At 36.5% G+C, this 13616-nt stretch overlaps 1 protein-coding gene across 1 annotated transcript in view; it reads right to left on the bottom strand.

Annotated features, from left to right (window-relative positions):
• BMT2 (base methyltransferase of 25S rRNA 2 homolog) overlaps positions 1–13616 on the bottom strand; it is a 71835-nt gene that overhangs the window by 26646 nt on the left and 31573 nt on the right. The window contains exon 3 of the mRNA XM_049893600.1: positions 8893–9063. Within this exon, the coding sequence (XP_049749557.1) occupies positions 8893–9063 (171 nt within the window). The remainder of the gene's footprint in view (positions 1–8892; positions 9064–13616) is intronic.

The raw sequence follows: 13616 nt of genomic DNA, 5'->3' as shown, positions 1-13616 counted from the left end.
ACAAAATAAAATGTGTGTTCCAGTTGCTAGGGCAGAACTGTTCCAAATTTCCCTCAAAACATTATCTTATCTTAACCTTTTCACTCACTATCACGCTTCTCTTAAGAGTATCATTACTCTATAAAATTCTCAAAGCACTGAAATTTAGCTGCTACCCTTAACACTACACAAAATTCTCTCAAGGTCAATGACCTCTTAATTGTTAAATCCAAAAACATCCTTTCAGTCTGCATCTTCCTGATGATTAGGCTGCAACTCTTCATGCTCAGTGTGGCTTCCTCTTCCTTAGATGTAAAGCATTCCCCACAGCACCACAGTTGAGGTTTCTCTTTCCTTCTTTTTCTACTCTACTATCTTTCTTCAGATCAATCTGATGTTATCATGTGGTTCCACCAATGAAAACAGCCCTTCCAGATCTAAGTTCTATATCTGTATTTCTGACTTTTGAACTCATTTCTGAGCTCCAGACTCACATTTTCAACAATATGCTAGATAGACATTCTGACACAGAAGTCCTGGAAATAACCTTCAAACTCAACTTATCCAAAACTACTAATTACTTTCCCATTCCTTAAAACTCTTCTCATACTCTACCCCATAAATCACCTACTCCATAAGCTGATGCTATGGTTAGTAGAACCTATTTCCCTCCCTCAACTGGGTTTTATAACTTTGCAATGTCTCTTGTACTCATCTTCTCTCTGGCCCTACCCCGGTATACAGTCTCAATCGCAACTGGTCTCTCTGTTAGAGTAGCTTCCAATCCATACCATATACAGGACCTCCCCTAAAAACATATTATTTCTTTTCTCAAGAACTAGGAGGGCTTCCCATCTTCTGTAGAAACAATGGAAAAATAAAGGTGTTTTATTACCTAAGACTCAATCTACTGTGTTAGTCACTGTTTTCTAAAAACACAATGTGCTTTTGTATCTTTGTTCATCTTTTTCTTCTCACTATTAAGCCCTCTCTCCTTTCCTACTCATCCTTTGAGGCTTAGCTCAAATGTCAGCTCTGTGAAAAATTCATTAAATCTTCCTGCAAAAAAATGATCATTAATTTCTCTGACTTTCATAGCACATCCCTTACATTCCTGTTAAAAGTCTCTTGCTGATTTTAAGCAAGCATACATGGCTCATTAGACATAACATCATCACAAAAGGAAGATGTAACATAAGAGAGTTAAGAATCATCCCCTATTTATTTTGCAACCTTTTACACTGAGCCTATGCTAATAACCAATACATGCTTGCTGAATCCATTACTTTAACAAGCATTTATTGAGGGTCTAGTATTTTAGTATATACATATGTTAGCACTACGCTAGGAGCTGAGTTATCCACAAAGCAGATGTGGACTTTACCTTCACAGAGTTTACACCTTCATCTAAGAGGAAAGACAGACCATTAACAAGTAAGAGTAAACTGATGAGAATCAGAATAAGTACCATGTGTTAGAGCTGGGGTTTTAAAACTTTTGGTCTCAGAACCCCTCTACAAACTTAAAAACTAACAAGGACTTCAAAGAGCTTTTGTTTATATGAATTATATGTATTGATATTTACCATATTAGAAATTATAACTGAGAATTTAAAAAATATTAATTCATTTAAAAAAGCAATAATAAAATTATCACATGCTAACATAAATAACATTTTATGAAAGATAATATTTTCCAAAACATGACACTGCTTTATATTTTTGATGTTCAGTTAAACAGAAAATATTTGGACAGTCATAATGCTCTAGTATGGAGAAGTACTTTGTGTGTACTTCCCATTTATCCACACATCCTATTAAAAAGACTATTACTCAAGAGTTCAGATTCAATAAAAGTTAATAATTTTTACTGCTTTATCAACAACATTCTTAAAGTGAAACTTTTTTTTTCCCCCTTAACTGTGAGTTTATGGTGAAGAATACAACACTATTAGCATAGTCTGACGCCACTGCCTTGATCTGTGCTAAGATGCCAGCAGTTTTATCCGTCACTTTACATTTCAACCATCATTACAAATGAAACACTGTGAAAAAGGCAGGTAATATCTTAGTATGAATATGGAAAGATTTTGAATTCACAGACTCCCCCTCAAAGAGTTTCAGAGACTTCCAGTCCACGAACCATGCTTTGAGACCTACTGTGTTAGAGGAGTATGTCCTATTGTTGATACTGAGTCTAGGAGTAAAGAAAGTTCTTCTTGAGGAAGTTTAATGTTGAAGACAATATCTAAAGATGAACAAGAAATTATTTAAGTGGAGGGGATAGATCATGGGTTTAAGAGAATATTCTAGGCAGGGGAAAAAAAAAAACAAAACAGCAGGTAACAGCTAGAATTCTACAGGAATAAAAGAGAGATCCATATTACTGAATCACACAGTTAAAAAAAAAGTATTGAGAAAGGAGAGAGGCAAAGGTCAGTCACAGACTTTTTAATGTTAAGGAGCTCAGACTGTTATCTTAAGGACAATGAGAAATCACCAAAAATTTTTAAGTAAGAGAATTGACATTATCAGGTTTGTGTTTCATAAAAATCTCTCAGGCTGAACTGTGGAGAATTGACTGGAGGAAGACTGAAAGTAGGAGCCTACTGCTATACTCCTGGTGACAGATGAGGATAGAGCAAAGTAAATGGACTAAAGAAATACTGAGAACTGAGAACTGATAGTAGGACTTGGTGATTAACTAGGTGTGGGAAGTGAGATAGGTGAAGCAGTCAAGAATAAATCCAGTTTTCTACCTCGAGCATAAAGATGGATTTAATGAAACACTGCAGGAGGAACAGATTTGAGTGGTTCAAGGGTAGGAAAGGGGAGACAATTAGCTCACCATGACACCAGTCTATCTCACATAAAGATATTTGGTAGGCAACTAGATATTTGGAGGTCTGAACTAAAGATACAGATATTCTTAGAATCATCAGCATATTAATGGTATCCCAAACTACAGGACTGAATTAGGCTGGTCAGGTGGGATATGCTGAGTGTGAACATTAGGGAGCCCAGGACCAACATTTTAGAGACAGGCAGAGAAAAGAAAATGTCCTGCTATTATGAAAGAACATGTAAATGGACTGATAAAAGAATAGGCTATAAGAGCACACAAATTAAGATGAAGAATTTTTTTTTTCTTTTAAGATAAGACTGCAGGAATAAAGAGAAGAATATGGAAGAAGTTGATTGTCAATAACCTCTAAATTGCCATTAAGCCCCAAAACATAGGTAATAGCACATGGTTCTGCTGACCCCCTAAAATGAAAAACATTCATTGACATTTGTTCCAGGAAGCATTTTAGGCTTTAGGTAACCATTAGGAAATAGTAATTTGTTAGTTAAAACAAAACACTGAAGACTCCATTTTCTAAATTATCTTTCTATAACTTCATATATTAGCTTTATAGTTCATTAGGTCTAATTGAATTCAATTCTAGTTATTAAAATAATAAACAATTTGTTTTAAATAGTAAATCAACAGTTGGGGGCATAGTACACAGAACTATACCAAGGATCTTATATACTGACTTTAAGAGAATGTTTTTGGAATGCTTTAAATCTTTTACTATGGAAAACCACTTACTTTAAGAATCCCCGGATGAAATTTCTTTAGTTAGAAAATACTTTGTAGCCATCATTTTCCCTTATATATATTCAGACTATAGAAGTCTGAATCACGGTATTCTTCTAACGAAGATTATCCAAATGATGTTTCTAACCTATACAATCACCACTTTCATTCTCAACATCCAGTACTTGAGGCCATTATCAGAAAGACGCTCAGAGTTTCAAGGTTTTTATTTATACTTCTTCCCATATTTTTTAAGAGCTAGAAGATTGTACACTATTATTTTATTTTTTGCAGAAAAAAATAAAAAGGAAACTTGAGAATGTTAGATATTTGCCCAAGGTCATTCTCTGAGCTAGTGCTAATCTTGGGAAAGGAACCATCTCCATCACTTTTTAGAAAAGAGCAACTGCCTATTGTTCACATTTTAGAACCGGTAAAAAAATTTTTTTTTTTTTTTTAATAAACACTATTTCTACATAAATACCTTTAAAAAATCAGAATATACACGGCTTAAAAGGGACTTAATATCTTGACACTATTACTTAAGCTCGAGATCTAGTATTTGTAATCACAACTGATAAATACTATGTTAAATGCTGAAAAACATTAAAGGAAACATTTTATCTTATTAACACTTCAGCAAAGTAAGTGAAGAATTTTATTTTCAGGTTCAACTTTATGTATATAAACCAATACAATGATTAATACAGAATGAATTTCAAACTAGTTCTAATTACTTTTTCTAATCAGGTCCTCTTTATTAGATATTATATACCATCATGTATCACATTCTGTCACAAACTTTCTAAGAATACATCCAGTATCTTACATCCTATGGAAGAATGGATATAAGGCCTGTAGTAAGACCCTTGCATTGTCCGTGACCATCTCATACTCCTTACAGTTCTTCCTTTGACTCAATGCCTTCCTTTGACTCAATGCCACCACCCCTTCCCTCCCCTTTTTCTAAAACAGCCAACTGAGTCTCAAGTAGATTATTAAAAAACATGATTCTACTGTCCTAAATATGTCCTTCCTTCCTTCCATTCGTCCATGAAGCATGTGCTAAGTTTCTATTCCAAGAACTATAAATATCAAGTTAATATCCTGAGTACATAAAGAACTTGTACAAATTGATAAAAACAAACACTTAAGACACCAACGTTTAAGTGGGCAAATGACATTGCAGTGCGGAGGATTTCTTACATGTAGCCTTTCTCACCATGTGTCATGGATTGAATTGTGACCCAAAAACATGTGTATCAATTTGGCTAAGCCATGATTCCCAGTATCGTGTGGTTGCCCTCCATTTTGTGATTTTCCTATGTGTAATAAATCATTTTTTTTTTTTTTTTTTAAATAAATCATAACCTCTCTCTGGGGTTAAAGAGGATTAGGGTGGGATGTAACACCCTTGCTGAGGTCACATCCCTGATCCAATATAAAGGGAATTTCCCTGGGGTGTGGTCTGCACCACCTTTTATCTTACAAGAGATAAAAGGACAGGGAAACAAGCAAAGAGTGGGGACCTCATACCACCAAGAAAGTAGTGCCGGAAGCAGAGTGTGTCCTTTGGGCCTGAGCTTCCTGTGCTGAGATGCTCCCAGACCAAGGGAAGACTGATGACAAGGACCTTCCTCCAGAGCCAACAGAGAGAGAGAAAGCCTTCCCCTGGAGCTGGAGCCCTGAATTCAGACTTCTAGCCTACTGGACTGAGAGAATAAACTTGTCTTTGTTAAAGCCATCCACTTGTGGTATTTGTTATAGCAGCACTAGATGATCAAGACTCCACGGACATTTAACTCCCACCAGGTGAATGGGAGGGGCTGTGCAGACAGAGTAATTGTGGCCCACCAAACAGATTGGTCAGTTTTGCCATCCTGCTGGGTGAAGTTAGAGGAGGTAAGACGCTGCTCCATGTTGTTTATAGACATTAACAGACAATTCCCGAAAAAAAAAAAAAAAAAGAAATGATCCTGATTCACAGCTTTGCCTTAGCTGCTAAGAAAATTAGAGCCAAAACTGTAGTCCTACTTATAGCAAGAGTAATAGGACTGAATGGAAGAGCTTCTTCCATTATACTGACTGACAATGGCTTCTTAAGAGTGCTGTGTAAAAAGATTCTAAGGCCAAATCCAGGTTCTGTAGAAATGATCCTATAACCAATTATATACGTAAAAGTATAATGAGAGCACACGTGCCATGCTTCTGCCATGGTAGGTACTAGAACTTCATAGAATGCATTTTACTTTTCTAATTTCATATTATTTTCCTTTCTTTTAGGTTATAAATTTACCGTTTCTTATTGCATTTTATGTATCTGTTAGAAATGCACATTAACACAATAGGATGCCATTTTATTACATCATGTTAATAAAAATGAAAATACCCAATGCTGGTGAGTTTTGGCAAAATGGGTACTTATACTGCTAGAGGTAATGGAATTAGTATAATCTTCCCCAAAAGCAAATTCAGTAGTATGTGTAAGAGCCTAGAACCATTTATACTCTTCAACCCAGAAATCCACTTCTGGGAATCTATTTTAAAGACATAAAAATTCAAGCACAAAGAGGTTTAATGCTGAGCTGAAACAATTGTGAGAAATTAAACAACCTAAATTTCCAACAAAACAACAATGTAATCAAGCAAGATTCTTTCCATCATATTCTCCTTCAGAAAAGAGGGCACCACCTTGTACTGAGCCCTTGCAAAATCTCTACACTGCTGGGCTCAACACTTTGAACAATGAAGTACTGTTTGGGGGAAAACCAAAACCAGCCTGAAATGACTTCAAACATTGTAGCTTTGGGTGCTTTCAGAGTTCATTTGCAGGACGTAGCAAAAAAGGAGGTAAACAAATTTAGCACAGATTTAGTAATTACACGTGGAAGCACAGCTTTAAAATTGTAATTCTTGGACATTTTCTTACAAAAATCATTATCAAAAAGCAACAGTGTCTGGCAACTAGATAAATTCTCCAGTTTCCTCCTTAATCTTAGATTTTTCTTCAAGATTAGCAGCTAAAGCATAACTAAATCCTGTAATATAGATCTGATTAATCTCAAATCACGTTTATACAATCAATCAGCTGGGAGTCCGTCAATGTTACTTCAGATTGGGAAATGGGAAGAAGGCTGGTTCAGTGTCTTTAAACTACATTCTTTTTGTTTACTGCAACTTTAAAAAAAAAAAAGATTTTTAAAAAGACAGCAAAGTAAGTAGTTATTTTGTGTCAATCACAAATATTTATGTACAAGATGAATTAGGGAGGGAAACGCAGTTACCTTAATATTAGGAGAACTAATTTTTCTCCTTCAAAACTAAACCAGAGACAGGGATTTCCAGCTATGGTAGAGTAAAGAGGTTGGCAAACCCACATCTCAAGAAACAGCTATAAAACTGGACAAAATTGTCAAAAACAACCACTTGGCTCAAACAAAGGCAAGTAAGTTGAGAAGTGTTTATTCATGCAAACCAGCTGACCTTAGGGTAAAACCAGTGGAGATCTGCATTGTTCTTGCCTGAAGCAGCTCTCATCACCCCCACCCGCTGCTCAGTAGATATGGAAGTTCTGCCAGGACAGGGGCTACCTTTGAAAAACAGCAGTTGCCCCACTGGAGGGGCTAACTTGCGTTGGAGCAAATGGTGAAAAATCTACAGTTTGTCAGTAAAAGTAGCAAACGTGGCAGGAAACAAACAGGGAAAGTCTGCCATTCTGTTAGCCTCAGGTTGCAGTCTGTTGAGTTGAGCTGCAGACTAGAAAGCTAGTTAGAAATTTAACAGAAAGATTCTAGAAATGAGAGAGGCATTGAAGGGCTAGATAAACTCTTCATGTGACCACATCACGCAAATATACAGGGAAGATCCAAGAGGGCCTGGTGGAAAGAAAAAGGTAAGGCAGGCTTGAAAACTGACTGAATTTTAAATGCAATTCCCAACCAACACATCCACTGGCAGAGTGTGGAAGCCTTACTAGCTTGCGGTGTTTGAGTGTAACCTCTAACATTCATTGTTTGACCACTAAGCCACGTAGACGTGGGGCAAATCCTTCAAAAGCAGCCAAAAAAAAAAAAAGCAATTAAAAAAATCTGAGCATAGACATCAGCATGTGCACAATATGAGGGAGACAGATTCCACAGATTAAGTTCAGGCACATTGCTAAAAAAAAACCCACAAGCACTACTATCACCAATCTCCTTGGGTAAAAAATCCAAACTGAGAGTTTCAAAGCAGCTATTATAAATAAGTCCAAAGAATTAAAGAAAATCTTGTTTAAAAAAATTAAAGGAAAATATGATTGCAATGAATCAGCAAATATGGAATCTCAATAAATAAAAAAAAAATTTTTTTAATAAAGAAATAGAGACTATAAAAAAAGAACCAAATAGAAATTCTAGAGTTGATACTTTCCATTTGTACCTGTCTTTGATAGAATTATAGGTATACAATTTTTTTATATTGGTCAACATTTTTAAAAAATTTAAAGTGTTTGTAATATCTGAGTTATAGGATGTTTAGTAAGTCTTTATGCTTTATAAGCTTTTTGGTAACTTTTGAACAGAAGCAAAAAACATGCCTTGTCTTTTCCTACTGAGCTAATCAAGGGTATGTCAATTTTTAAATGAAATTGCCTATAACTAACAAGAGTACTTTCAACATGGTTTAAAATCAAATTAACCACAGGTAATGCTACACTTATGAATTTGGAATTGTTTTAAGACTTTCATTTTCATGGTTAGCTTTCACTGCCTATCAAGAATGTTTCTAGAATTATTCAAGTTTAGCATTTTCAAGAGATTAATAAAAAAAATTACTTGGTACTGCAAATCATTCTGGCACTAGGGTATATAAAGTATTTTAATACTGCTAATAATTAATTAGATTATAATACTCATGGGCTTATAAAATAAAATTTGTGCCTATGTGCATAAAATAATTATTTTGACAATAAAATAATGGCAATTCGTTCTATTAAGTCTTCCACTTTTTCTTTTCCTTTTCTTGCAATGTCTTAGTTACTATATAGCCAATTTAAACAAAACATCATTTAATTGGCTTTTACTCTTCTGATTCCTTGTATTGCCAGCCATAAAAATCATTACTTTAACATTTAATATTCTTTCTTATTTTTAGGGAGGACAACCTAAGTTATAGAACCACTAGTTCCAGATATTCCTTAAAAAGTACGCTAGTTTTCTATCAAATAATATTAACAAATTACTGGAGGAACAAGCATACTGCCCACTACTTGATGTAAACTATTACACTATTTCACATTACCATAGCTATCCAGGATAATGCCAATAATTGAACTAGAAAAAGTATACTTACTCAGTTATAAATTCAGGGTTTGTAAAGCTGAGGTTGGTTAAATGACCTTCAAGTTTAGAAGACTCATGCGTATTTAAGGCTGAAGTGGTCTTAGTGGCGAGTACAGCTCTTTTTTCATCTTTCTCAAGTGCTTTTCTCTTCCCACCGTTTTGAAAATATTCTCTGCATACACTACAAGGCAAAATAAAGTTATATTTTCAGATCCTGGGTATGAATATAAAATAAAATAAAAAACGATTAGCCTTTATTAATCGAGATGGGAAACTTTCAAATTAAAGAATTCTGAAAATGGGAGCCCTGGTGGTGCAAACATTAAAAGTTACAGCGGCTAACCAAGAGATCGGCAGTTTGAGTCCACCAGGCGCTCCCTGGAAGCCCTATGGGGCATTTCTACTCTGTCCTATAGGGTGGCTATGAGTCAGAATTGACTCGATGGAAATGGGTTTGATCGCTGGGTTTTATTTTGAAAATATCAAGTAAAGATAAGTTTGATGACTTTGTAACACTTTCAAATCTTTTAAATTACTATACATCAAAGAGTAATAGCCCATCTTCAACAAGTAAAAAATTTTTTAAAGAATACAGATGTGCCCATATGTTTTTCTAAACTTCATTCCTAACTTAAACTTAACTAAAACATAACTTCCTTTAACAAGGCTTAGATAACTCTGCAATTCAGTAATGCATCCAGAAAGATAGTAGTTTGAGCCATAACCAAACACTTGTTTTTGACATCTCTCCTGGCTTATATTAAAGTCAGGTGGTCAACATATTAAGTGAACATTTATCTTTTTATTTGCTCTGACAGGGGCACATATAAATCTAGTTCATGCAGAAATGACATCACATTGTGAAGGTATACCTTCAAAGAGAACAGGGTTTGAACACAATAAACCCGTTGCTGTCAAGTCGACTCTGACTCATAGTAACGCTACAGGACAGAGTAGGACTGCCTCACAGGGTTCCCAAGGAGCGCCTGGTGGATTCGAACTGCCAAGCTTTTGGTTAGCCGCTGAACTCTCAACCAGTATACCACCAGGGTTTCCTTCAATATAATAGTGTTTATACCACTTGGAAATTATTCCTGTTTATCAGACCATTCCTGCTTGTCCCAATTCTTATACTACTAAAATGCAGATTTTTCAAGATGTATCATTTTTAAGCTCACATACGTTAGCCCATATCAGGCTGCTATCCAGAACCAGAAACTGATGACTGGCATATACTATCAAATAATTTTCTTAGTATTTATAATGTACCTAATAAAATTTTAGGGTGAGTATAAGATCTTATAGTAGGTTGGCAGTTTAAATCCAACAGGCGCTCCTTGGAAACTCTATGGGGCAGTTCTACTCTGTCCTATAGGGTCGCTGTGAGTCGGAATCGACTCGATGGCAACGGATTTTTTTTGTTTGTTTGTTTTTATAGTAGGGTATTAGAGCCTGTGGTTGCACAGTGATGGGGGCAGCTCTACTCTGTCCTATAGGGTCGCTACGAGTCGGAATCAACTCGACAGCAATAGGAAGGAAAAAAAAAAGGAGGGTATCATCTAATAACTAAGTAAATGGGATAACAAAAATGAGCCATAGAATCAACTTGAACATTCATTAGCTATAAAAGCTATAGGAACTTCAAGGAAAAAAAGACTAACGAGACCTAGCTCTGGCCCTTGAAGAGCTTACAATTTGACAAGAGCTATACCCTTGAAAACAATGGATTGACATACTTATCAAAGCTACTTAAAGTTAAGGAGAATAAATCCTGAGCAAATTTTCTTTACCTTTAGATTCTGAAAATAAATAGCACTATTATTATGTATAGCTCATGCTTTGAACAAAAGCTAGATTTTTTTTTTTCCAAAGATACTACTTAGAGAAGTTCCAAAAGCAGAGGGAATGAACAGTGAGAATTAATTTAAAACTGGTTTCTGCAAATAGAACTAGGGTCTCAGGGAACAATGCCCGCTTCTCTCTTACATTTATAGCATGCCATTGGCCCAACTTCAGTTTTTCTTACTACTTATTATTTAAGACTTATTTAACTTAACCTATGTAGATTTATGGGGTGGTTCTACTCTGTCCTATAGGGTCGCTATAAGTCGGAATCGACTCGACGGCAGCAGGTTTGGTTTTTTTTTTTTTGGTATTTAGATTTAGCTTTATTACATTACATACAAGAGTTAAAGTTTTAATTATATATAAAAGTTGAAACTCATAACTATTAAACATTTATTAGGGTCATGAGAAAACAAGTTGAAGACATAGTTGCTGCCCTCAAAGAGCTGACTAGTGAGGAAGACAAATAATTATATAACAACAAAGAAAATACAGTTGACAGAGATAAAGCCCAGATACATTATATTATGTATAACTATATACATCTATATACATATTTGTGTATATATATACACCACCCAAAAAAACTATATATATATACACACACACACACACACACACACACAGATATATATATATATTAAAAACACCTAACCCAATCCAAGAGCTGACAAACTCAAGAAAAGCTTCCCATAGGGGGTGTAATATGAACTGATTTTAGAAAGAGGAGTAGGAATAAATCAGGCAAGGAATGATTTACTTGAGGAGAGGAGTGCTTTTCAGGCAGAGAAAATAGCATGAACAAAGGTATAGAAGGGGAAAACAGCATGGATCCTGGAGAAATGTACTCAGTTCAGGACATGAGAAGTTTAAAGGGCCAGGGAAGAAAATGACGGATGGACTCACACGTGAAAAGGCCTTGTGACCAGCACACACATGGAGAGGAAAGGTAGCCAGGTAAGACTGGAGAGGTAAGGAAGCTTCAGATCATGTATGGCCCATAAGTCAATTTAAAAATGTGGCCTTTACAAATCTAATTTAATGAAAGACAGCAGTTTAGTGGTTGCCTGGGTTGTGGGTGGGGCTCACTGTTAAAGGGGTACAAGGGAGCTTTTTGGAGTGATGGAAACATTCTACCGGACTTTTTTGCAAATAATGCGTCAATACATATAATGCACCTAGGAAAATAATGCACAAGGCAGTTTGTGGTTTGCAAAAAAAAAAAAGTGCAACATGTGCATTATTTGTGTAAAAATATGGTATATCTTAAAGAGCGGTGGTGGTTACATTAGTGTAAACCATTTTCAATACCTATTGAACTGTACATTAGGATGGGTGCATTTTATTGTATGTGAATTACACCTCAAGAAAAGTGATAAAAGATGTACCCTTTATCAACTTGGACTTAATACTTAAATAAAGTTCCTATCATGTAAAATTTAAACTAAGGCATAAAACACAAGAGTGAAAAGCTTGCTACCTTTCTATTAGGTAAAAAAAACCACACAAACCTCTTAGGTAGAATCATAAAACTGCCAATATTCAACAGTTCTTCAGTTATAAAAATCAGTATTCTACGTGGTTCAACTTAATAGTTACCAAGAAACCTGGTGCAAAATATTTAAAGGCTGGAATTTCAGGTTCTCAAAAGATAATGGCAGCCATCTAAATTCCAGTCTCCCCACACACCCTCAAAAAATGATCAGAACACAGAGAAAGACATACCTTGTTCATGGACAGGATGATTCAACATTATAAAGCCATCAGTTTTCTCTAAGTTAATATAAATATTCAATAAAACCCCAATAAAAACACAATTTTTTCTCTAGTTACAGGAGTTGATTTTAAAGTGATTCTAAAGACAAGCAAGAATATCTATGAACACCCTGAAAAAGGTGGTGGTGGTAGTGGTAGGGGTGGGGCAGATCACAGAACGGCGCTACAACTCTAAGTCTTTATGAGTAAAACAGCACATGGATACATGATATGGACTAATGGAACATCACAGAAAGTCCAAACACAAAACTAAATATGTCGGGAAGCTTGGTATATTCTACAAATGTCACATCAAATCACTGGAGAAAAACTAGACTTTTTCATAAATGATGGTGGGGCAAATGGTAGTTATTTGGGGGACAGGTTTAGATCTATGCTTCACAACAAACTCCAAATTAAATTCCAAACAGGTTAGAGGCCTAAATGTAAAAAATGAAGTCTTTTAAGTACTAGAAAAAAAATATGAGTGACTTATTAAGAGAAATTCCTACAGTAAGGAATCAGAGAATCTTTTCCAAGACACTCAAAATCTAGAGGCACCACCTGGTCGTGCGGGTGACGCCTACCCAGTTCGCGCGAGCGGTACGGCGCACCGGAGGGACAAGTCCCCGGAAGGAAGTGACTGGTCTCGGAGCGGGGAAAGCAGCGTCCCAGCAGGGGAGCCGTCCCGTTGGGGTTCGGGCGCGCGTGGGCGGGACGTGAGCGCAGGGTCCAATTATATTCCCCTGAATAGACCCCGGGGGCGGGCCCACCCGTTCATGCGGGAGACGCCCACCCAGTTCGCGCGAGTGGTGTGGCGCACTGGAGGGAGAAGTCCCTGGGAGGAAGTGACGGGTATCGGAGCGGGGAGAGTAGCGTCCCAGCCGGGGAGCCGTCCCGCCAGGATTTTGGCGGACGGGGGTGGAGCGTGAATGCGGGGATCAGCTCTATATTCTGTGGTGCTACACTCCTAGCTCTCTGATCCCTCTCCCACCCTCCCCAGGCGGCTCCATTAACATCCGAATACCCTGAGCCAGAGGGAGAATTCAGATAGGGATCTGACTGCATTTTTTTATAGCTGATTACCTGGAAAATCTAGTTTCCCAGTGATGGCTCGGAGACAGCAGTCCATAT

The sequence above is a fragment of the Elephas maximus genome, chromosome 8, assembly GCF_024166365.1.
Source record: "Elephas maximus indicus isolate mEleMax1 chromosome 8, mEleMax1 primary haplotype, whole genome shotgun sequence".
Classification (NCBI taxonomy): domain Eukaryota; kingdom Metazoa; phylum Chordata; class Mammalia; order Proboscidea; family Elephantidae; genus Elephas; species Elephas maximus.
Note: the sequence above shows the minus strand (reverse complement) of the source record. Positions and strands in the feature narration are given on the sequence as shown.